Consider the following 24,307-nt stretch of genomic DNA (forward strand, 5'->3'; position numbering starts at 1 on the left):
TTTTGACGGTATTGAGATTCTATATCTATGAACATGTACTACCTATTTATTTAGATCTTCTTTGGTTTTTTCCTCAAAGTTTTGCAATTGTCCTCATATAAATCTTGTATATATTTCACTAGATTTACAACTAAGTACAGATTGTCCCTGACTTACAATTTTTTTACTTTACGATGGTGTGAAAGTGATACACAACCACAAGTTTTCACACTTTAAGCACTGGTGATTCTTTGAACAAAGACTCTGTGGTCTGCAAATTTTACTTAATATATATTTCTTTTCTTTTTTCTTTTTTTTTTTTTGAGATGGGAGTCTTGCTCTGTCGCCCAATCTGGAGTGCAGTGGTGTGATCTCGGTTCACTGCAAGTTCCGCCTCCCAGCTTCACGCCATTCTCCTGCCTCAGCCTCCCGTAGCTGGGACTACAGGCGCCCGCCACCACGCCCAGCTAATTTTTTGTATTTTTAGTAGAGACAGGGTTTCACCGTGTTAGCCAGGATGATCTTGATCTCCTGACCTGGTGATCTGCCCACCTTGGCCTCCCAAAGTGCTGGGATTACAGGCGTGAGCCCCTGGGCCTGGCCTGTGTGTGTGTGTGTGTGTGTGTGTGTGTGTGTGTGTGTGTGTGAGAGTCTTGCTGTGTCACCCAGGCTGGAGTGCAGTGGCATGATCTTGGCTCACTGCAACCTCTGCCTCCCAGGTTCAAGCAGTTTTGCCTCAGCCTCCCGAGTAGCTGGGATTACAGGTGCCTGCCACCATGCCTGGTTCATTTTTGTATTTTTGATGGAGACGGGGTTTCACCTTGTTGGCCAGACTGGTCTCGAACTCCTGACCTTAAGTGATCTGCCGCCTCGGCCTCCCAGAGTGCTGGGATTACAGGCATGAGCCTCTGCTCCTGGCCATACTTACTGTATTTTCAATTTAAGATGGGTTTATTGGGATGTAACTCCATTGTATTTTGAGGAGCATGTGTATTTCAAGTTTTTTTTAGTGTGTGCTGGTGCAAAGGATGTTGTTTTTTTTTTTTTTTTTTTTTTGAGACGGAGTCTCACTCTGTTGCCCAGGCTGGAGTGCAGTGGTACAACCTCAGCTCACTGCAACTTCTGCCTCCCGGGTTCAAGCGATTCTCCTGCCTCAGCCCCCTGAGTAGCTGGGATTACAGGCACCTGCAACCACGCCAAGCTAATTTTTTTATTTTTAGTAGAAACGCGGTTTCACCATGTTGACCAGACTAGCCTCGAACTCCTGACCTCAGGTGATCCGCCCACCTTAGCCTCACAGTGCTGGGATTACAGGTGCGAGCCACTATGCCTGGTTGGTGTTGTTTTTCATTTCAAATTCAAATTGTTTACTGTTTTTCAAAATATGAAAACAGGAATCTATGCTGAATGAAACAAAATAGACCTGTGCTAAGATGTAAAAAGAAAAACTTAACCAGCCCCCACCTTCCCCACCCTTGGTACCCAGCATTAGCACAGCGGCCTGTGTTAGTCTAGACCTTTCTCCTTGCTCAGCAAACGTGTAAAATGTATGGGCTGTATGACAGCTGTGTAACAGTGAAAACAAACAGGATCATGGTCACACAAATGGAGATTTTTGTTGATTTTTACCACAGTAGAATCACACTATGCCATGTTATTCTACAACTTCCTTTTGCACTTAATTTATTATGGCCAAACGTGGTGCATGTTTGTGTACACACACGTGTGCATGCACACACACACAGATTGTTCCACAGAAAGAAGGTCCTATACAAAGTATGGGTGTTTTATTTCAGTACATTTTTTTCTGCTTTTTGTCTGTTTCCATCCTCCCTTTGGATAATCTGAATCAGTTACTGCTGAATGGATGGTTTGGAGGTGTAAGCTCATTTTCCTGGTTAAATGCTAAATTCTGTAAGTGCAGAAATGAGGTCGTCACGTGAGCCTCTCCAGGCTGGGCCTAGCATAGGGCTGAGCATGTGTGGGGCACTGACAGCCTAGAGTTTGGTTCTGGACCTCCATTTGTCTGTCTGTGAGGGGTCATGGTGATAGTACCACTTCATAGGGTAGTTGGAAGACTAGGAGGGGTCGAGTGTCTGGTATGCCTGGTGTGGAGTAGGTCTCAGGAAGCTGAACACTGCTTGCTGAGCTTGCTTTTTTGGGGGACTGGGTGGGGCCTGCTGCTGTGCTGAGAAGGAGAAACAGGGCTGAGGAGGGATGCCCTGGTGTGTGATGCCAGCCCTGTGTGCTGGGGATGGGCTGCTCAGAGCTGGCGGGTGGGAGGACAGGCTGGCTTCCAGGGACCCTCCAGCCCTAGTTGCAAGTTGTTTCCTCCTCTCTGCTTTTCCAGGACAAGCAGCTGCGGATCTTTGACCCCAGAACACAGCCGCAGGCCTCTCAGGTGAGTTGTGTGGGCAAGCCGGGGTGGGCTGAAGCCTCTGCTGAGGCTGAGGACCCAGTGGTTCCAGCAGGTGGAGGTAAGGGCAGGCCTGGGGTCCTGGCGGACATGTCCGCAGCACCAGGGGTCCCCAGGAGGTGGGCCATCACTGCTGGGAGCTCTTCCTGTGAAGTGTGTTCTGGGTCCTGGGAGGGCCTGGCTTTGATCACAGGGTGGGCAGAGCTAAGCTTCCCCCAGGCTCTCCACGGAGGCCATCCTGTGGCTTCAGTCAGTGATCTGAGATCCCCACTTCCTTCCTTTGAGCCCTTCACCCTGGCACGGTCAGCAGAGACCAGCTGCAGAGGAGCCAAAAAGAAACAGCTCCTGTCCTCTGCAGGAAGACCCCGGGTGGGACCTATCAAAACGTACAGGCTCCAGGAACTGAGCGTGTTTTGGTTTGTGTCTGTGCATGGAGTGTGCGTGGCCATTTCAGTTCCGAGCGGGGAAGCTGGGACCTGGCTCATGCTGCAGGCATCCAGCCACTGGGGCACCATTCATTCGCCCTACAGAGACCTTGTAGGCAGGAGCAACAATCCTGGGACAGGGCCCTGTCCCGGGGTAGTTGCTGGGGGCTTCTCTTGCTGGGCTGGTTTAGTGCTTCCCTGAGTAACTGGCTGGGGAGCGGAGGCCTGAGTAATGCCAAGGGGGCAGGCACAGATGGCCTGGAGGAGGACAGGCTCGTCTGCGGAGTCTGCGCGAGCGGTGCTGGGGGAAACAGGCCCGTGGTCACCTGGGCTGTGGAAAGCCATTAGGTAATTTTTTTTTTTAATTTATTTTTTGAGATGGAGTCTCGCTCTGTCGCCCAGGCTAGAGTGCAGTGGCTCGATCTCGGCTCACTGCAAGCTCCGCCTCCCGGGTTCACGCCATTCTCCTGCCGTAGCCTCCCAAGTAACTGGAACTACAGGCGCCTGCCACCACACCCGGCTAATTTTGTTTTTGCATTTTTAGTAGAGACCGGGTTTCACCATGTTAGCCAGGATGGTCTCAATCTCCTGACCTCGTGATCCTCCTGCCTCGGCGTCCCAGAGTGCTGGGATTACAGGCGTGAGCCACCGTGCCCGGCCGCCTTTAGAGAGTTTTAAGCAGGAAGTACGATGAGTAGATTTATATTTCTTTTTTGCGGGGGAGATAGAGTCTCGCTCTGTCGCCCAGGCTGGAGTCCAGTGGCGCGATCTCGGCTCACTGCAAACTCCGCCTCCTGGGTTCATGCCATTCCCCTGCCTCAGCCTTCCGAGTAGCTGGGACTACAGGCGCCCGCCACCACGCCCAGCTAATTTTTTTGTATTTTTAGTAGAGACAGAGTTTCACCATGTTGGTCAGGCTGATCTGGAACTCCTGACCTTGTGATCCGCCCGCCTCGGCCTGCCAAAGTGCTAGGATTATAGACGTGAGCTACCGCGCCTGGCCGTGGATTTACATTTCTAAAAAGAACTTTCTAGAAGCTGAGGAGGCTTCTTTCCTGAGGAAGGTGAAGTTTAGGGTCCTGCTGTTAGCTCAGGAGAGGAGCTCCCCAGCAAAGACCTAGGCCCATCACAGATACCCCCTCCCCATTTCTAGGACTTTTTCCTCACCTGGGGTCGAGGGCAAACTACTAGCCCAAACCAAACTAGCGTTAGACTGGAGCCCCAGAGCCCCCTACACACACAAGACTGAGGAGAGAAACCCAGTCACATGGAAGATTGCAGTTTTTTAGTCCAAACGGTACAGTCAGTTCCACTTTTGTCCAGCTGAAGATTGAGAGGACTCCCATTTAACCGGTGAAACTAGCCAGGCAGAGTGGTTTTGGCCACACCCTGGTCATACTTGCTGGTGAGGCTGGCTGACCTCTTCGTCATGCGGGACCTGGGCTTGGTGGATGGTGGCTGTCTGCATCTCAGGGCAGTGTGGGTGTGCGCGGTACCCTCACTGGGTAGCTTTCTTTGACCTCCAAGCCTTTGCCCAGAAAGCAGGGCCCAGGCTCAGCTTGAAGGCGCCACGGAGGCTTCCTCCGGCCTCCTTCACTTTCTCAGGTTGCACTCTCCTCTCCAGAGCCCAGGGCACTGCTGGGGCACCTATGCTTCTGCCCCTGACCTACCAGGCATGGCTCTGAGCCAGCTTGCTGGGCCCACGTGATTCTTCTTCTCCCCTCCTCCGCCCCCTCTTTCCAGCCTTCCTCCTGTCTCCCCTCCTCTTCCAGCAGGGCTGGGGGCGGCGACTGATGCCGAGGTGGGGATAGAGTGGCTGCTGTCCAAGGGGCTCCCAGCTCCTCGAAGAGAGAGAGAGGATCTGGTTCTGGAGGGAGCCCCCCTGCGGGGCTTTGGGGCGAGGAGACCTGGGAAGAGCGTGGGTGGCTCCCACCCCTCCAGCTGCTGGCTGGGGCCTGTGCTCGGGCCCTGGTGCGGGGGCAGCAGGCCTGGAATGCCGCTCTCCGTGTGGCCCTGCCCCCCACTTCCGCCCAGGGCATCTGGCCCACACCTGGCTTCTATTAGGAAAACCGCTGCTGGCAGCCAGGGCCGGTGTGAGCCGAGGGGCCGACTTGAGGGAGAGGCCTTCTGGGAGCACTTTCTCTGGCAATCCTCCTTCCTGCCTGGTGGGGTGTGGCTGGGGGTCAGGGAGCGGAGCCGCCTGCCCTCCATGCAACCTCTGTCCTCTGTGGGTCCACCCTACCTGAGCCCTGGTGCTGTCCCAGAGCCCGGAGTGGGCCAGGGAGTCCGCCCTCCACTGTCTTGTTGGAGCCCTGCCTCAGGCATGAGCTTGGAGCAGGGGACCCTGGGGTGACTCCTCCTGCTCACCCCCCTGCTTGGTTCTTAGACTGCATGTATGAGCCTTTGTTATGCGCCAGGCACTTGGCATATTCCACTTCCTTGGAGGTGTAGACCCCAAGGGTCAGATGGTTCTGTGGCTTCTCCAGGGTCCCACCTCAGGGTGACAGGCAGGCTCGCCCATCTGATTGTGGAACCGCCCAGACCCCCACTGCCGCCCCTTCCCTATACAACTGGCCTAGCTGGGGCTGGGTGAGGCTCTGGAGCCCAGGCTGTTCTGGGGAAGTGGCAGCCACAGATGAGTGTGGAGGACTTAGAACCCTTGTCTGGGTGGGAGGGGGCCCCAGACTGAGCCCTCTAGGAACCCCAGTGCATCAGACAGGCCAGTTCGGGGTGGTGAGCCTCAGAGGAGAGAAGGGAGTGAGTGGGGGCGTCTTACTATTAAAGCAGGTCCCTTTACCCAAGCAGGGAGCCAGGGTTGCTCCTGGAACCATCCTGCCCTGCATAGGAAGTGTTGTCATGGTGAGGAAGGGGTGGGCATACGCCTCCCCTCCTCACCCCCTACGGGGCTGGCAGTGCTTCTGCCCTGCCACAGCCCCTCCTGTTCTCAGAACCAGGTCGTGGGGGGCCTCGGGGATGCAGGGTAACGATGCCTGGGTCTCAGCTGCAGCCCCTGTTCTTGCCCGCTACCCAGGAGAATGAGGAGCTGGAGAGAGGGCTCTTCTCTGAGGCTTGCTGAGGCTGGCAAACGGGTCTCGCTCTGTCACCCAGGCGGGAGTGCAGTGGCTCCATCACGGCTCTCTGCAGCATTGACCTCCTGGGCTCAAGCAATCCTCCTGCCTCGGCCTCCCTAGTAGCTGGGACTACAGGCATGCACCACCACGTCAAGCTAGTTGTTTTTTTTTTTTTTTTTTTTTCGAGATAGAGTCTTGCTCTGTCACCCAGGCTGGAGTGCAAGGGCTTAATCTCGGCTCACTGCAGCCTCCGCCTCCCAGGTTCAAGTGATTCTCCTGCCTCAGCCTCCTGAGTAGCTGGGATTACAGGCGCCTGCCACCATTCCCAGCTAATTTTTGTATTTTTGGTAGAGATGCGGTTTCACCATGTTGGCCAGGCTGGTCTTGAACTCCTGACCTCACGTGATCCCCCCGCCTCAGCCTCGCAAAGTGCTAGGACTACAGGCATGAGCCACTGTGCCCGGCCTAGTGTTTGTTTTTCTTTTTTTTTTTTTTTTTTTTTTTTTGAGACAGAGTCTCGCTCTGTCGCCCAGGCTGGAGTGCAGTGGCCGGATCTCAGCTCACTGCAAGCTCCGCCTCCTGGGTTTATGCCATTCTCCTGCCTCAGCCTCCCAAGTAGCTGGGACTACAGGCACCGCCACCACGCCCAGCTAGCTTTTTTTTTTGTATGTTTTAGTAGAGAGAGAGTTTCACCGTATTAGCCAGGATGGTCTTGATCTCCTGACCTTGTGATCCGCCCATCTCGGCCTCCCAAAGTGCTGGGATTACAGGCTTGAGCCACCGCGCCCGGCCTTTTTTTTTTTTTTTTTTTTTTTGAGACGGAGTCTCGCTCTGTCGCCCAGGCTGGAATGCAGTGGCTGAATCTCGGCTCACTGCAAGCTCCGCCTCCCGGGTTTAGGCCATTCTCCTGCCTCAGCCTCCCGAGAAGCTGGGACTACAGGCGCCCGCCACCACGCCCGGCTAATTTTTTGTATTTTTAGTAGAGACGGGATTTCACCATGTTCGCCAGGATGGTCTCGATCTCCTGACCTCGTGATCCGCCCGCCTCGGCCTCCCAAAGTGCTGGGATTACAAGCATGAGCCACCGCGCCCGGCCGTGTTTGTTTTTCTAAGAAAGAAGTTTTCAGTTTGTGGCCCAGGTGCTCTGGAACTCCTGGGCTCAAGCAGTCCTCCCGCCTCAGCCTCCCAAAGTGTTGGGATTACGGCAGGGACCATTGCACCCAGCCCATCTCTCATTTTTTATACTGGTGATCACTCCATTGATAAGGAGTTATAGAGTAAGGGGTGGGCCACTGACCCCCTCCCTCACTTGGGGGCTTCCCGTGGTCTCTGGGCAAACTGAGCTGCGTGTACCCACAGTGGGGAGTGGCTGGGCGCAGCCAAAGCTCTTACCTGGAGCTCTGCAGGCTGGGCTGAACACTCCAGGGAGCGAGAGCTGGCCCAGGATGTTTGCTGGAAACCAGAGTGTTTCTAGGCCAGCTGTGGTCCTGGGCGGCTCCTCCTCCCTTCCCTGCTGCCTCCTAGCCGCAACTTTGTGCAAGTCTCATCACCACTCTGAGCCTCATGTCCCTCTTGTGCAAGTGGAGGAGACAGCTGGGGCTGGGCCACTTTGCACCATGGCTTCCTCTCTCTGCGCCTCTGGCTTCCCACATGTGAATTAGGAAGGTGGGAGATACAGGCCAAGGGGTGTCCCACCCCTAGCCTTAGTCTGTGCCCCCTAGGTGAAAAGTGCTCAGTGGTAGCCCTGGGGGGATCCTGCAGGCTTGGCCCGGCCTCCACCTCCCGCATCCCCCCCTGCTGACTGAGCGGGTCTTTCTGCATCCAGTTTTCAACTCTGTGTATGCTAGTTCCCATACCTGGCTCACGCCTGTCAACCCTCAAACAGCCTAGTGGGAATGACGCTAGGTCTTCCCTCACTTACACTCTGACGGTACCCTGCTATTACTTGTGAGACATGCACACGTGACACTTGTCAGACACAATCCTGAGCCTTCTACAAGCGTTCCCTCTTACTCCTTATGGCCGTCTTCAAAAGTAGGTCCTTCAGCACCACAGGAAAGGTTAAAAAAAAAAGTAAATTCTGTTACAGTGCTTTTTACAGACATGGAAACTGAGGCACAGAGCCGGTGACTGACTCACCATGGAAGGTGGCCGTGGTGGCTGGGCTGGGGCTCTCCTGGGTCCACCTCCAGAGCTTCCTCCCCTAACACCATGCGGTTCCCCCATGGCATGCACAGTCACATGGAATGACACACTGATTTCTGTTTGGCCTACATCTGCCTCCCCGACGTGTTTATTCTACGGGCATGGGGACTTTTCCCATTTTGTTCACCGTGTCATCTCGGATAGTGTGTGGCTCAAATATCCATATGAGGAGAAAATAGATGAGCGAGGGGCACTGCTTCCCCCCAGCACCTGCCCTCTAGCTGAGAACCATCCGGCCCCACCGCCAGCTCCTAGCACAGCTCTGGTCCCTGGGAGGCCTTGTGTGTTTCTTGAATGAATGAATGACTTTTGGACAAGCTAAGAGCCACCTGGTGGGCTGCGCACACACGGATATTTGCACCCTAAACACCGAGAAGGCAGGAGCCTGAATGACACTGTGACCCTCTCCGGGTGTCGAGGGCAGGGCTGGCCAATGGCTCGACCCTTGTCCTGACCCGATATCCCCTCTTACGTGGAGAGAGGGCAGTGGGGCCTTGGTTCTCAGGCTCCAGCCCCAACTTCCTGTGCCGGCCGCAGCCTGGTGGGAAGGGAACAGTGAGAAAAGCCCCTCGAAGGACGGGACCTGGAGCCGTTTCCGATGGTCTCCCACGCTGGAGTCAGCCTCCACGGGCTGGGGAGGGGGCCCCGGGCCAGCTCCTCGCAGGCTGCTTCCCTCCCTCATTCATTCCCAAGGAGATCGTGGGAAGCTCAGAGGAAGCTGGCCATGGTTTGGGGTGAGCTATTTTTGGTAACAGGGTCCTTCGTCTCAGGCTCCAGGGGCCAGGGTGACTGGGAGGAGCTGTTTGCATTTCCTCTGGCCCCCTCAGCTCCCTACTGCCAGGACCCAGGAGGACAGGGCCCCACCCACCATATGAGCTTCCCTCTCCTCCCAGGGGCCAGGAGCTTTCCTGCTGGCAGCTCCAGCACCTTGGGAGGGCCAGGAGAGGCACTGCTTGGCGCTCTCTGGACGTTGCCCAGAGGTGGGTCCCAGGCCCTGCCTCCTGCCTGGGGCAGCCGCAGTGATCCTCAAAATCCCCCGATTTACATGGCACTTTGCCACAAGCCCTGCCCTTCCACATGGCAACAGCCCTGGGAAGTGGGTGGCACCGCACCAGGTGCCCCTTACACAAGTGAGAGAAATGACGCTTTGAGAGAGTGTGGCGTCCCCCGGATCACACAGCTCATGGGGGCAAGAAAGTGCCAGTGCCTTTAAGCCCCTGGTGCACTAGGGAAGGGGCCTGGAGCTGGGGAGCGAGGCAGCCTTCTCTTCGGGAGGAGGGACACTCGGGAGGAGCGGTCAGGTTGGCCTCTGGGCGCAGAGCTGCCCTCAGCTAGGGCGGAGGCGGGGCTGATCCCTGGGGTGCTTTGGAGACCTTTGGTCCCAGTGGGGACGTGGAGAAGGAACTAGCCCTTCCCACCCTCTATGAGGCTTTCAGGCAGGTGGGCAGCAGAAGTTCCCCAGCTCAGGCCCAGTCCAGGGGGCCCCGCCTACCAGCAGGGGGCCTTGGGGCTCAGGTCCACCTCTTGCCTCCTGCAGAGCACACAGGCCCATGAGAACAGCAGGGATAGCCGGCTGGCATGGACGGGCTCCCGGGAGTACCTTGTGTCTACTGGATTCAACCAGGTAGGGGGTTCCTCCTGGAGGAGCAGGGCATGGCCAGGTGGGGACGTGTCCAGCCCTTCGGGCAGGGACAAAGCCAATGGGAGGCGGGGGACTGAGGGCCAGTTCCAGGCCTGTCCATATACGGCCTGACTGTGCAGCCGGGTCTCAGAGCCTCAGGGGACTGACGGCTGCTGAAAACTGGCAGATTCCATTTGTAATAGCTCAGCCTGACCCCAGGAGCTATAGTGGCCCCACAGGGACCGAGTCCATGGAGGGAACCGCCCCTCATCCCTTGTCACCTAAGGGTTCTTAAAGGGGCAGAACATGAAAACCCAAACTCTCTTTCCTTGGGGTGACTCCCATCCCTATTCCAAGCCCTGCTCTGAGGCAGATGCCCTGTGTCAGGCTGTACCCTCAGGCACTGGGTTTCCCGGGAGCCCCCGGGTGGGGCTCTGAGGGACAGGCCCCTCTGAGCCCCTCTCTCGCCCTCCCTGCAGATGCGTGAGCATGAAGTGAAGCTGTGGGACATGCGGCTCTTCTCCAACGCCCTGGCCTCCCTCACCTTGGACACCTCACCAGGGTAGGAGCTGTGACACACGGGTGGGCTGGGGGGCTGATGACCCAGGGCACCGCTGGCAAGGGCACCTGATCCGGCCTGTCAGTGAGGCGGGCTGATCTCCGGGGTGTTCTGGGGTACCTGATCTGGGCTGCAAGGCCTTGCAACAGACACCTGGCCCTGTACCCCCGAAGCTTCCAGGTATCACCTACAACAGGTGCTCTGGTACCCCTTTGGCCCCTGGTAGCAGAGTGGGCCCTTGGTCACCAGAGGTTTCATGGCCAGGGGTTGACACAGGCATGCTTGGCATTCAGGGAGAGGGTGTGGTCTGGAAATGCAAGAATGCACTTCATTTTTCTGTGGATGTTCTGGTAGGGCTGAGGCCCAGGGAGGCTCCAGGCTATGATAGGAGGGTGGGCGTGCTCATTGTTGGACAGCCTGGCAGGTTGGAAGTGGAGGTAGAGGTAGAGGTGGAGGTGGAGGTGGGCCTTGGCTTATGCGGCCCACTGAGGTTTATGCGGCCTACTCCGCACCAGCCATGTGCTGTCGTGTTCTATCCTGAGGTGTGTCCCCAGGTGAGGCTGGTGTCCAGGCAGCCTGGGGGGCTCCAAGTGCACCTCATCCTTCCATCTGCCCCCAGAAGTGTGTGGAGAGGGCTTTTGGCAATGCCTGGCGGGGTCCTGGCCAGGCACGCTCTGGCCTTGGCCCACTGCGGCTCCAGAGCCAGACACCAGGAGGCCCAGGGCAAGCATTTATGAGTGACCCATCCGTTCAGACCACCCACAACACAGCTGGGGAAACTGAGGCTGGGGGTGTTCAGAGACGTAGCCAGGCAGGGCCAGGGTGGAGCGGCAGGGACTCCATCCGCCTTCTGAAGCTTCAGCCATGACTCATGAGGGCCTTGCTGGAATCTTCGCAGGCAGGGGGATCCGAGAACGTCAGAGCCAGGAAAGGGGTGGTCCTTGGCAAGCTTATTCCTTCTTCCATTGCATAACTGAGGAAACTGAGTCACAGGCAACAATGACCTGTCCAGGCTCTGGGAGCAGCAAGCGTATGTGTCTGGGGGTAAGGAAGGCTGTGGGATCTTCCGGGGAGTCCCCAAAAGAGGTCCCCCCTGAATACCAGTGAGAGCTGCTGCCAAGGGCTTCCCCCGGCTGAGAGCCGCCCAGAGAAGGGGTAGGGGTCAGAGTGACAGTGACGCCCTCTCCCATCCTCTCACACCCAGGGAGGGGCTGAGAGCTGGCAAGGCCCATTTTACAGATGAGGGAGGCAAAGGTGAGCAAGATTCAGCACCTTCCCTGAAGTCACATGGAGGGCGAGAGGCAGAGTCAGGGCTGCCCTCAGCCTCCTGCCTGCTCTGGGCATTGGGGATTCAGGGAGGAGTCAGTGGGACCCGCCTTGCCTTGAGGAGTCAGAGCTCCCGGGCCTTCAGACTCTATGTCTAGGATCTGTCCCCATGTCCCCCATCCTGGGCCCGGAGCTGCCTGGCATCTTGTCTTCTAGACCTTTCTAGGTTAGATAGCCCCTTCCCTGCAGGGCCCCCAGCAGAGGCATTGGTGTGAAGGGACCCAGCACCAGTCACTTCCACCCACCACTTCCTGCCTTCCAGGCTCCGCCCCCAGTGACAGGGTCCCCATCCCCTGCAAGCATCTCCTGCCCCGCCCCAGTGTGGCCTCTGGAGGAGTTAATGATGCCCAGACCTCACGGTGCCACTGGCCGAGGCTGACCCTGTAATTACCACAGTTAAGAATAGCCTCGAAGGACCAGTGAGGACTGGAATTTCTCAAATCACTCCCAGATGGGTGGCCAGGCCGGGGTTCTCTCCCCTCTGCCCCCGAGCCCTGGCCCCTGCTCTGCCTTCCTGGCACCCTTGGCAAGGGAGCCGGGACTCTCCAGCCCCCATGAAGCTGGTGGATGCCAAGGATGTGTGCCAGCCCCCCAGCTGTTCTGAGAGGTGGCGGGTCCCCTGTACCCCCAGGCATCCTGGAAGCTGGAGCCCCCCACTGACTCTCTGGGGTGCCAGGACCTCTGAGCGAATCTGGGCTGAGCATGGAAAGTCTGGAGTGTCATCTATGGGCACAGGAGGTTGGCAACTGCATCCACTCCACCACCCTCGAGTTCTGTTTTACAGATTTTCCATCTTTTCTTGGGCAGAACAGTGTGTGCCCTTATGAGAGCTAGAGGAGGCCAGGCTTCATGCACACACCCCGTCTCCTCCTCATCCTCACCCAGGGGCCTCCACTGTGGTCCCACCTATGCCCTCCCTGTGACATTCGTGGAGTATCTGAGGGGAAGCCGGCCACAGTAGGAGGAGCGGGGGCTGGGAGCCAGGCCAGCCTCAAACACCAAGGTCCTGTCTGTGCTCAGGCAGCATCCACGGAGGGCTGCCCAGCACTTTGTGTGCCTGGCACCATGCTTGATGCCAGGTGGAGGTGGGAGGATAATGAGAGGGACCGGCAGCCTGCACTGAAGGAACATCTCATGCTTTGGTCTGGGAGGCACAAAGATACACCTGTCGTGGGTGCCATGCTTCTGGGTGTGAACTGAGCGGGGATGAGTGTGTGAACACCTTTGAGGGGGCTGGGCGAACTGTATCACCCCCTACCCCATAGATGTAGGGTCTGTTGCTTCTGTAGCTCACAGTGGCCCTAAGCCCTCCCGCGTGGCCGGCAGCCCCATCCGTGGCTGGGGAGCAGGTGCTGGGGTCCTGTCTCCACTTACTGTGAGCACGCTGTCTTCCCTCCCTGTGGCCGCTCCTTTTCAATATAAGAGGTCGCCGGGCATAAAACAAGAGCAGGTGTCGCCCACGTGGCCCAGAGCCTGCTGCGGTCAGCACCTGGTGATGGGGGCTCGCACACCCCCACATCTGCCCCTGGTCCCTGGCCTAGAGTCAGGGGACTTGTCCCGGGTCGAGGCTGCATCTCAGCTTGGCCACCCCCTGGCTGGGTTCTCCCCTTCCCCGAAGCCCTGATCTGATGGCACACTCCAGACACTGTTCCTGGGAAGGCTTCCTTTCTTTGGGCCCTGTCACCCCCCGACTGCCCCCCCACCACCGTCCCACTCGGCCAGGTTTGCTTTGCAGTGAGAACATTTCTTCAGCAGCCACCGTGTTCAGCGGCAGCCTCAGGCCCACAAAGGCCCCTTTGACAAGGCAGCCACGAGAAGGGGGAGGCAGGCCTGGCCGCAGCCACTCCCCTAATGGGACCCAGGCCTACAGGAAATCCACCTGGGCTGCCACTGCTGCCTCAGGAAGAAGGGGCCCCACCCAGGCCCACTGCCACCACCCACTGCCCGCCATGACCCACGGCCCGCCTCCTCCCTCCCTGTGCCAGAGCCCTCAGCAGCCGCTAATTGAATCCAGAGCCTCGCGTGGCTGGGCCTGACTCGGCGCTGACATCAACACCCGCGCCGCGGGGCCTGCTCCCTGGGTCTGGCTTGGCTGACTCTGTCCCACCAGGGGTGAGGCTGAGTGCTGGGGGCTGGGGCCATGACCTGTGGGACAGTGGCATGGGGTCTGCAGGAGGCTCACTCCAGCATGTTCTGGGTGCCCCTGCAGCAGCAGCCCAGTGGGCCCCCTCCCCTCCCCTCCTTCCCACTGAGGGTAACAGGAAAAGGTGCTGTGTGTCCATCACTGTCCCCAAGCTCCCTGCACCCAGTCCAGGCCACAGCTGCACTCAGCATCCCTGCCCCCACCTCAGCATGCAGCCTTCCTGGAAAATGCTTCCACTTCTAGGGTTTCCGGAAAGCCTGGGCACATCCCTAATGCAGGGGCTGAGGGGGCATCCCAAGGCCACCAATCCTGGCACCATCTGCAAGCCAGCCTGGGCCCTTTGTTCCTGTCTCCCAGCTTGTCCTGCCAGCTGGGGCTCAGCTCCTTTCTCCCCACCCATGGGGTCCCTGCCTTTGATGATTCACACTTCCTCTCCCAACAAAGCCCTCACTGCAACGGGAGCAGGAGGCAGGGAGCAGGATTTCCCTGCTGCACCCATGCTGGGCAGTGGGGTGGCATGGGGCTTGGGCCATGCAAACCTGGCTCTCCCGACACTGTAGGGAAGGTCCTGGAGCCTGTCTGGTCCCGGGACCATCCATGAGGCCTGGAATGAGAGAGCCCAGGGTCCTGTCCTTAGAGGAAGGCAGGCAGTGAACTGCCCATCAGACCAACCCAGGAGAGCCTCACCGGGCCCCACATCTGCCACAGGCCTCTCCCAGCCGCACGTGGGCCAGAGCTCCTGCTGGCAGAAGACGGGGCCTGGGGAAGGTGAGGCTTCCTGACCCGTCCTTGTCCGAGGCCAGAGGCAGCCCTGCCCCACCTGGGCCCAGCCTCACCTTATTCAAGCCTAGGGTGGATGGCACCCAGATCAGGACACCTGGGAGGGCTGCCCAAGCCCAGGGGATGCTGACTGAGGGCCCCAGCTCCCCATAGCAAGGGCTGCTCCTCGATCTCCCTCCATCCAGCCCTTCTACCCTGGGGCTGAGCCCAAGAAACACACTTCATTTCATCTTTTATTTTCTTACAAAAGGCCTTCATATCATCGTTTGTCTTACAAAAACCAAAGTCCTTGTCTCTGAGTTTGAAAAACATCTTCCCAGAATAAATGGGAAAGGATCTCTTATAAATATATGTATTTTTTTAAAAAAAGCAGAACATGTTCCTAAAGCATCTTCCTTTCCAGTTTCTTTTGTTCCTTCGCTTCCTGGGGCCAAAGCTAGAGTCACACAGCCCCGTCGCCCACCTGCTCTCCCTCTGCTCTTTCTGGGAGCTTCCTTCACTGACCCCCAGGGTCTGCTTGGAGTGGGAGAGCCCAGCAGGGCCCAGGCATGCGTTACCAGCACATGGCAGGGCCGGCGTGCCGAGGGACTGCACGTTGCAGAGGGCAGGGCGGACGCCGTCCTCATAGGCACTCGGTTCTGGGGACATTAGGGCTCATCAGCTGGGCCACGGCATCTCACAGATGAGGAGACAAGGTCCAGAGGGGACAGGACCCAGCTGTGGTCACACAGCCCTGTCTGCACACGTCCCCGAGGTTGGGACTGAGAACTTACGTGGTGTGGCAGCAGGAGGGGGCTGGCCGTCTCACTGGCTGAGAGCCTGGCCCCGGCTGCCCTGTCTCTCCCTGGCTTAGATGTAGGGCTTTGCGTGGAGGGGTGACTGGAGGCCAGGCCCTGGGAAGCCCATGAGTGGCACCTCACACTCAGACCCGCTGGGCAGGGTCTCTCCACCGCCCTCTGTTGCCTTTGGGCCTGGCTCCAAGGGGGCCTTCACCCCCTCCAGTTCCAGGGGCCCAGCCCCTGGCCCCACCTGCCCTTTGTCCTGAGCCACTGCTGCCACGGCCCGCCCCCGTCGCACACAGTAGGCTGTCCCCACCGCAGCCAGCGCGGCCAGGAACACTGCGGCCAGGGCGGGCGCAATGAGGAGTGGCAGGTTGCCCTCGCGGGCCTGGGTGACTGGGGCGTGGTTGGAGTGGACGGCTGGGGGTGTGCGGGCCTCCCCGCAGGCCTCGTCACCCTCCGGCACCCGCCCGGGCCCCAAAGGCATGACACAGATGGAGTAGGTGGCATTGGGCCGCAGCTGGGTGACCGTGTACTCAGTGAGCGAGGCGGGCAGCCGCAGCGTCACCAGACGCTTATCAGGGCCCGATAGGTTGCGGTAGGTGAGGCGGAGGCTCCTGAGCTGCACAGAGCTCCCCTGGAGGTAGCGCTGCAGCCCCACACGCAGGGAGGTGGGGCTCACCGGCTCGATGCCCAGGGTCAGGGGCCGTGGTGGCCTCGGCGTGGCTGGTGTAGGGCTGGGCTGTGTCCCCTGCCCCATCTGGCTCTCACAGTACAGGCCCGTGAAGCCCTCAGGGCACAAGCATGCCAGGTGGTGCCGTGCTTCCAGGTGGCATGTGCCCCCATTGAGGCAGGTGGACGGTGGGCAGTCCTGGGGCTGGGGGACAGGCCCTATAGTAGGTGGGGCAGTGGAGGGCAGGCTGGGGGCCTCAGTGGCCGGCTCTGTGGGGCTAAGCCAGGTAGGAGCCAAGCTAGAAGACAACAGTGTAGGCTCCCGCACCATGGGCCTCGTGGTGGGCACTGCGGCCGTGGTAGTGGTGGCTGGGCAGCCAAAGTCGGCGTAGTCAAGCTCCAGGAGCAGTCGGCCAGCATTCTTGGGCGGGAAGTGGCAGCGCGTCTCTTCAGGGCTGGCCAGTGTGACGTGGCTCTCGCGCACCCAGGGGCCAAACCAGCTCAGGGGGCACACGCAGTTGAAGGGGTTGCGGGCAGCTGCCAGCAGCCGCAGGCGGGGGAAGAGGCCCGAGAGGTCGCTAGGCAGGGCCTGCAGGCTTAGGTTGCTCAGGTCCAGCTCCTGCAGGGCAGCCAGGCCGGCCAGGTCCTCGGGCCGCAGCTGGGCGATGCGGGTGTTGCCGGCTAGCCGCAGGCGCGTCAGGCCCCGGAGGCCTCGGATCACAGGTGGCACTCGCTCCAGCTGGTTGTCAGACACATCCAGGTCGTGGAGGTTGCGCAAGCGGCTGAAGAGCCCCTCGTCCAGCTGCTGCAGCCCCAGACCGGCCAGCCGCAGCGCCTCCACGTTGGCAGTGTCCAGGATGCCGGGCTCCAGGGCCAGGAAGCTGTTGTGGCTGAGGTCCAGCAGCAGCAGGCGGGGCAGGCGCAGCGGGGGCAGTGCCCTCAGCTCGTTGTCCTGCAGCTTGAGCTCCAGGAGGCGGTCGAGCGTGTCGAAGGCACCAGGTTGGATGTGGCGGATGCGGTTCTTGCCCAGGTAGAGGCGCTCGAGGCGCCGCAGGCCATGGAAAGTCTCATTGGTGATTTCATGCAGCCTGTTGGCTGTCAGGTCCAAGTTGCTGAGGTTGGCGAGTGGCTGGAAGACCCCGCTGGGCAGGCTGGCAATCTGGTTCTGTGACAGGTCCAGGAGCTGCAGGCTCGGCAGGCCGGCAAAGCTGCCTGTGTCGAGCGTGGTGATGCCGTTCTCAAAGACGTACAGCCCCACCGTGTTGGGTGGCACGTCTCGGGGCACCGTGGTCCCCTGGCGGGCAGTGCAGAAGACTGTCTGTGGCTGGCTGCACTGGCAGCCGGATGGGCAGCCCTGCACCCCGGGCCTCAGGGCCAGGAGCAGGAGCAGGGGCAGTAGCAGAGGGACCCTGGAGCACATCTTCTGTCCCTGGGAGCAGAGAGGAGGCAGAGACAGAAGACCGTGAGTGAGAGGCCTAGAGGGCAGCCACGCCAGGAAGGGCCAGAGGGAATTCACTGCTCCTGCCCCTAAATGCAAGAGAACCCAATAGTTATGAGTCAGGTCGTCAGTGCCCCTGAACCAGGTTCTGTCCCAGCCCCGTCACTTCCTCACTGTGTGACCTTGTCGTTACATTCAGTGCACATAGAGGTCATCATGGGGCCTGACGTCCACTGAATGTGCAGTGACCATGCACCACTTCCTCCTGAACCTCAGACCCTCCTGCCTCTGCCTAGGTAGGTTCCCCCATCCCCTGCCTCAGAGGTGGACAGGGAAAGAGAGAATCGAGAATCATGGGACTTGGAGCGGCAGCTCCTCCCTACAGGGTCTGGAAGAGGGGGCAGGCAGGCAGCTGGGTGGGTGTGTAAGCAGAGAAGCTGGCTGCCCTGGTCCCCGGCTCCTGCTGCCATGCTCCGTGTCCCGCCCTCCTTGGAGGAGGGACTGTAGCGGGAAGACTTCACATGGAAACTATGGGATCCGTGTTTTTCCACTTGGGCAGTCAGACCTGCTTAGGCTGGGGGCTGTGGGCCGCCAGGAAGTGGCCGGCGGGAAGGTTCCTGGAGGAGGGGCAGAGGTCACAGGCATTGGTACGTGTCCCCTGTGAGGGAGGGAGGCGGGGAGCTGAGGCTGGTGACACAGCTGGAGCTGGGGGCCACAGGGCTCAGGTGGGGACACTGGCTACATGGCAGCCCCAGGGGCAGTGCCAGACCTGGGAAAACTCTGCAGAGTCATTCATCTACTGTTTCTATTTTTTTGAGATGGAGTTTCGCTCTGTCGCCCAGGCTGGAGTGCAGTGGCGTCATCTCAGCTCACTGCAACCTCCGCCTCCCAGGTTCAAGTAATTCTCATGCCTCAGCCTCCCATGTAGCTGGGACTACAGGTGCCAGCCACCAAGCTCGGCTAATTTTTGTATTTTTTTTAGTAGTGACGGAGTTTCGCCATGTTGGTCAGGCTGGTCTCAAACTCCCGACCTCAGGTATCTGCCCGCCTCAGCCTCCAAAAGTGCTGAGATTACAGGTGTGAGCCACCGCCCCCAGCTTCATCTACTGTTTCTTGGGGTCTGCCCTGGGCTGGGCACCAAGAAAGATGAGCAGCAGCCATCCCCTCGGCAGTGGTGGTGCAACTCCTTCCCACATGCCAGCTAAGTGGGAAGGACTAAGGAACACTAAGTGTTTACCATTACCTCAGGTAGCCCCCCAGCAGCCACATCAGGGCAGACAGAAGAAAGCAGGGCTCATGGAGGTGCAGGGACTTGCTGCCATTGCAGTGCCAGCAAGTCCGAGCCAGAGCTCAGGTGTGCAACAGCCGCCTGTGACGGGTGCATGCCCTCCAGATGCCCTGGGGGCGGGGGCTCCCACCAGCCACTCCAGGCTCCAGATCTTAGCTGCACTGCCCAAGTCAGGCAGGTCTGTGGCTGGCCCCCATCACCTAGACTCCTGGGGAGACCACTGGGGCTGTCCCCAGGAGCAGCCCTCCCCACCTTGGCACCCCTAGAGTCCGTGAGCCTCATACGGGGTGCCAGCCCATCCCCAGGAAGCATCCTGCCCAGTGGTGCCTACAGCTCACACAAGAGCCCTTTGTGCTGGAGCCTGGGCTTCCCCTTGCCCCACACGGACCATGCAGGTAGTCCAGGGAACATGACCCCCACCCAGCCTGCACTCCACCCCACTGCCCCAGGCTGGGGGAACCCATCCATGGGGCTCCCTCTCCCCCAGGTACGTGGGTTTCTGGAATGTAAGGAGGAGGAGCAGGTGGTCCCAGGACAGATTAGACAAATCACTGGTGAGGTGGCCACTGAGGTCTGTAGGTAGCTCGAGGTAAAGGAAGGAGCCCTTGTCCCAGGGTTTGGCCCACGCAGGCCCTGCCCACCTGTAGTATCGCACTGTCAGAGTGTCTCCCCTAGAAGCCACCGACCCTGAGCCCCTAGTCAGTTAGCGACAACAAGCGCCCTTCAGAGGCCAACAGGCTAAGCCTCCCCGACCTAGCAGTGTGCCCCTTGCTGTCGTGTGCCCCCTCACCTCCCTAAGGTGAGACCCGGCCTGCCTTTGCCATAGGTGTCTCCAGGCCCGCTTAGCTCACCTCTGCCGAGTGAACAGCCCAGGAGGGCCTGGCACTGAGCACTGGAAGAAGTTAGCACCCTGAACCCCGGGCACGTGTCCCTGGCCCAGCTAGTACCACCCCAGGGGGGCTCGTGTCTGATGACCTAAGGCCCTGGGGCCACACCCCCAGCCTTCTCCTCCCTTGTGGGACCCGCTCCACCCTCACTGACTCAGAGGACGGCGGGTGCGGCCTGGCCTCCAGATGTGGGCTGTGAGTGACCCCCACCCACCCCATGTCCATGTGGGGGGTGAGGCCACCTCTGCCTGAATTAGTCCTCCCAGCGGGGCCAGGCCAGGGTCACGAAGGGTGCAGCCAGGTTCCAGGGTGGGAAGGGACCCTCCACGTGGCCAGCCTGGCCACCACTGTGGCCTCAGCTCCCTTGGGCCTCATTTAAGGTCACAGTCAAAAGTTCTCACTCCAGACAGGCGGCCCTGGGCTCAGAGGTGTCCATGCTGCGAGGCCACAGACAGTGACTTTGCTCACACCTCGGTTTCTTCATCTGAGTATCTGGGACACTTCAGGGCTGCAGTGGGGGCTGCATGTGGAGTCCTCAGCCCTGCGAGGCCAGGTGTGCAGGCCAGCTCTTAGGGGTACATACTGGGAGGTGCTCTTCTCCCTGCACTGTTGGGTCTTTAATCAGCAAGGTTGTGAAGGGGGAGGGGATGCTGTGGGTCCATCTGGCCACAGGGTGGCTTTCTGGCTGACAGGTTGTGAGCTGTGGAGTGTGCATCCTTGTCAGCAGGACAGGGGTCTGGGTCAGGACTGTGGGCTGGGGTCCTGGGCTGACCACCCAGCAGGTAGCAGCCAGCCTGCTTCCCAGCCCCGTAAAACGTGCGGTGAGCTTTTGCCTGAGCCCCAATTATACCCCCACAGCAAAGGGAGGAGGGAGGAGGCAGCGCTGGAGCTTTGGAAAACCCCAGAGTTTGTAAGCTACAGGCTGGCAGCTCTGAGGGCGCCGCCAGGGGCTCCTGGCACTGAGGAACCCATCAGCCAGCCCCGAGAGGAACCCAGTGGGGGAAGGCTGACCGTGGAGGGGACGGTGGCGGGGTGGCAGGGGACAGAGGCCAGAGTTCCTTTCTCAACTGTGGGCCTCAGTTTCTCACCTCTGGAGTTGGTGCAAGCAGCCCTGCCCCCTCATCCTCTGGAGTTGTCATTTTCTGTTGTCCTGTTTGTTTTCAAATGCGGAAGTTCTTTTAACAAGTTCTGGGAGCTGTCCTGCCCGCCTGGGGTCTGGGCGTGTGCTTGGTGTGGGCGCTGGGCTGGGGGCTGTCTACAGGTCACACTGTGTTTGCCGCCGCCCACCCGCCCTCCCACCAGTGATCCCAGGACCTGAGCTTTGATATTTGATCCCCACTAGTCAGGCAGGGAGGTGAGACCTTTTCCTCTGCCCAGTGCAGGTGGTGTTCCGGAGGCAGCCCTGGGATTCGGGGATGTTGGGGGGTGGGAAGATGACAGCGAGGGTCTGGGGTGTCCCTCCTCCACCCAAGTTCCTCAGCCTTGCTGAGTGCTGCTGCCAGCCTTGCCCCCTCCTTGGCACGGTAGCTGGCATAGGGCGATAGGGTCCACAGCCCAGCCACGGCCCCCACGTCAGCCCCCATCGTGCAGTGGGGACTGCTCGTGGCGCCTGTGTCTGGGGTGACTTGGTTTGTGCTCGGGGCACATGCTAAGTGGTCGGTAAACATTCACTGCAGAGGGCGTTACTCATAAACGCAGAACCCTGCCTGCCCCCCGGGCGCAGGTACTACTAAGGGAGAGGGTTTCAGGCCAGCTTTATACAGATCGGACGTCCCCACACCAAGGCTGCCCTTCACCCTGGGGCCTGGGGGCGGGGGTGGGGTATCTCCGGTTCTGGAAGGGGGCATGTGGTGGGTGATCTGTCCTTTGGCAGTCCCCTTCAGCACAGGACTTCAGGGAGGGGCCCTATGAGTAAGGAGGACAAGGCACTTGTATCTCATCTCCCAGGCGGACACCCACCCCCTGGGGTACACCACACACGCCCAGGGTCAGGCGGGGACGGGCGAGGGGATAGCATGGCTGGGGTGGGACCCAGGCATCTGGCAAGCACATCAGCCCCTGGTGAGCTCATCTTAGTGATCCTGGGGCAGGCGGTGTGCCTGCTGAGTAGGGGACAGGCTTGGACAGACAGACAGACAGTCTGAGGCCAGCACGCCCCTCGTGTGCCGGATGCTTCAGAGTGGGTGCAGGACAGGCGCTGCAGGTCTGACCCTGAGACTCCGGGCCCCCGCTCCCCATGCTGGCCCGCCGAGGCTCTGTGTGGCCGGCAAGGCCTGGCAGCAGCCCAGCCCCGGGAGTCTGCCAACCCCCCCAGGCAGGCGGGACTGTGCCGGCGGCCAGGACGGCTGGCTCCAGTTTCGCTGACGTGTCCGAGGAGGCTCAGGGCCCGGCTGGGTCCGCCCCGTCTCCCCTTCCTTGGGACACAGCAGTCCCAAGGGCAGGGCAAAGAGGTCAGGGGTCTTGGGCCCTCACAGAAAGGGCAGAGAGGGCTGGGCCTCGAGTTCCTCAGGGACTGCGGCAGGTAGGCCCTCCCTATAGGCACGGGGACCCCTGGCTGGTGATTGAGCGGGGGTCCACACCGGTGTCAGCCTCTTACTCCATCTACCACCCCAAGCTGGCGCTCTTCATTCCACAGATAATGCCACAGCCAGGAGCTCGGTCAGGCACTCAGCACGCTTTGTGACCTCACCCAAGCACGCTCCCCTCTCTGGGCTAACATCTCCCACCTGTGACGCCAGGGCTTTGCCCCGGGGCTGCACATCAGAATCAACCAGGAAGCTTTCAAAAAACCTCCATGCTGGGGCCCCACCCCCAGGCCAATTAAACAAGAATTTCTGCCGGGCATGGTGGCTCATGCCTGTAATGCCAGCACTTTGGGAGGCTGAGGTGGGAGGATCACGAGGTCAGCAGAGGGAGACCATCCTGGCTAACGTGGTGAAACCCCGTCTCTACTAAAAATACAAAAAAATTTGCCGGGCGTGGTGGCAGGCGCCTGTAGTCCCAGCTACTTGGGAGGCGGAGCTTGCAGTGAGCCAAGATTGCGCCACTGCACTCCCGCCTGGGGGACAGAGCGAGACTACGTCTCAAAAAAAAAAAAAAAGAATTTTTAGGGGTGAGACCCAGGCAGAGCTATATTTTGGAGAAGCTCCTTGAGCGAGTCCTCTGCACAGCCAGGGTTCAGAACACCAGGGCAGAGGATAGCAAAGGAGACTGTCAGGATGTCAGCTTGTCTTCCTGTGCAGGGAGGGGCTCTGGATCCCGGAGCAGGTGTGGACCAGCTGGCAGGGCTGGGAGAGGAGCAGGCACAGGGCCTTCCCTCCTCCCTCCACCCAGGAGGCTGGCCCGGCCCCAGGTGGGTGCCTTCAGTGGCACCGTGGGTGACTTGGCAGCTGCCAGACCTGTTAGCCCAGGGCAGGGAGACCAGTGACTAAGGCCAGGCCCCAGCTCAAGTGAGTCCCTGGGGCAGTGGGATGTGCCATCTCAGTCACAAGAGGTGCAACCTGTCAGGGAGGACACCTGTGGCCCTGAGAGCTGTGTGGTGTCTGCAGCCCAACTAGAAATGGGCCAGTCCAGATGCCACTGTCGGCACGCGGCAGGTGTGATGCCACCAGGGCTGGGCCTCAACATGGGGCCTCCTCACTGCCCGGTCCCCACCCAGGGGCAAGCACCCATCTAGTAAGGCCCTAACCTGCAATTCACCCTGAACTTGCCAGAAGAACACCTTAGTTACCAAGGAAGGCCGCCAGCCCTAAGCTTCCTGGGCCTGGGGATCTGAGAAGGAAGTGGCCCTGGAAGGGGTCTTGCCTTTCTCAAGTTCCCCATGCTGAACCCCCCCAGTCACCCAGGGTTCTTGGCCAACCCGTGGCAGAAATGGCGCCCCTGGGGTCTGTGAGCTGATCAGTCAGCAGGCGGGATGGACTAAGAGAGGCAGAACAGGACCTGGCCACTGAACCACAACCCAGCCCCCGCATTGCTCTCAATGCCCAGCCGGGCTCGGGGCCCAGGGCCAGCAGGGGCCCCAGCGGCCGCCCCAGCCCCTTCCCGGTGCAGGCTGGCTCCCTCCTCCCTCCTTAATTAAATCTCTCAGGCAGCCCCTGAGGAATGTCAGAGCCTTATTGCATTCCCCACGAGGAGTCTGGTGGGGGCCGTCCCCAACCTTGGAGAATAATTGGCCCCTGGCCCGCCCCCAACCCCCCCCCCAAAAACCGAGGTGGCCCGAGGGAGCCTCCTCCAGCCTCCTCACACCCAGGGAGGCTGGAATGAGGAAAAGCGGGGGAGGCCGGCGGCCCAGCGCGGAGGGAAAGCGATCCGGCTGACTCTGGAATGTGGAAACCGATAAAAGGAAGGAGGCTGAGGCCCTGCCCCTCCTGGTGCAAGCAGGCTCCCCCAAACACCCCCGCCCACCCCCAAATACACAGCCCTGCTGCAGTCACGCGCACGCAGACACGCCCACACTAGACACACACCCACTGGGCAGTGCTCCTGCAGACACACACACACACACACACACACACACGTGCACCCTCCCCCTGCTCCAAGAACTCACGCAAATTCCACAGCAGTGAGGGGAGCTGGTTTTCTTGGCAGCACAGAGCCTTGGGCTCCCCAGCTCAGGGAGGGGACTCTAAGGGCAGCTGATGGGGGGTCCAAGAGAGGTCACTAACAGAGTTAGGTGGCCTTGCTGCCCTCCCGTGAGCTCAGGGCTATCCAGTGGTCAG

The 24,307-nt window shown here is 59.7% G+C and overlaps 4 protein-coding genes across 5 annotated transcripts in view; 2 read left to right on the top strand and 2 right to left on the bottom strand.

Moving 5' to 3' along the window:
- The window catches only part of LOC126944620 (heme oxygenase 2), a 158,782-nt gene that overhangs the window by 132,410 nt on the left and 2,065 nt on the right, over positions 1-24,307 (bottom strand). Inside the window, exon 1 of one of the 2 annotated variants that reach the window (XR_007722134.1) lies at positions 16,144-17,411. Coding sequence is in view for 1 of the 2 variants with exons in the window: in XM_050774290.1 (XP_050630247.1) it covers positions 15,375-17,396 (2,022 nt within the window). In the remaining variant the exon portion in view is untranslated. Of the gene's footprint in view, positions 1-14,761; positions 17,412-24,307 lie in introns of those variants that run through there. The other variant, XM_050774290.1, reaches the window with a different exon arrangement.
- DNAJA3 (DnaJ heat shock protein family (Hsp40) member A3) overlaps positions 1-24,307 on the bottom strand; it is a 192,785-nt gene that overhangs the window by 67,908 nt on the left and 100,570 nt on the right. The window lies entirely within an intron of this gene.
- CORO7 (coronin 7) overlaps positions 1-24,307 on the top strand; it is a 65,664-nt gene that overhangs the window by 21,558 nt on the left and 19,799 nt on the right. Inside the window, exons 7-9 of the mRNA XM_050774246.1 lie at positions 2,330-2,380; positions 9,634-9,720; positions 10,197-10,279. Of these exons, the coding sequence (XP_050630203.1) occupies positions 2,330-2,380; positions 9,634-9,720; positions 10,197-10,279 (221 nt within the window). The remainder of the gene's footprint in view (positions 1-2,329; positions 2,381-9,633; positions 9,721-10,196; positions 10,280-24,307) is intronic.
- PAM16 (presequence translocase associated motor 16) overlaps positions 1-24,307 on the top strand; it is a 78,837-nt gene that overhangs the window by 19,895 nt on the left and 34,635 nt on the right. The window lies entirely within an intron of this gene.

The sequence above is a fragment of the Macaca thibetana genome, chromosome 20 (genome assembly GCF_024542745.1).
Source record: "Macaca thibetana thibetana isolate TM-01 chromosome 20, ASM2454274v1, whole genome shotgun sequence".
Taxonomy (NCBI): domain Eukaryota; kingdom Metazoa; phylum Chordata; class Mammalia; order Primates; family Cercopithecidae; genus Macaca; species Macaca thibetana.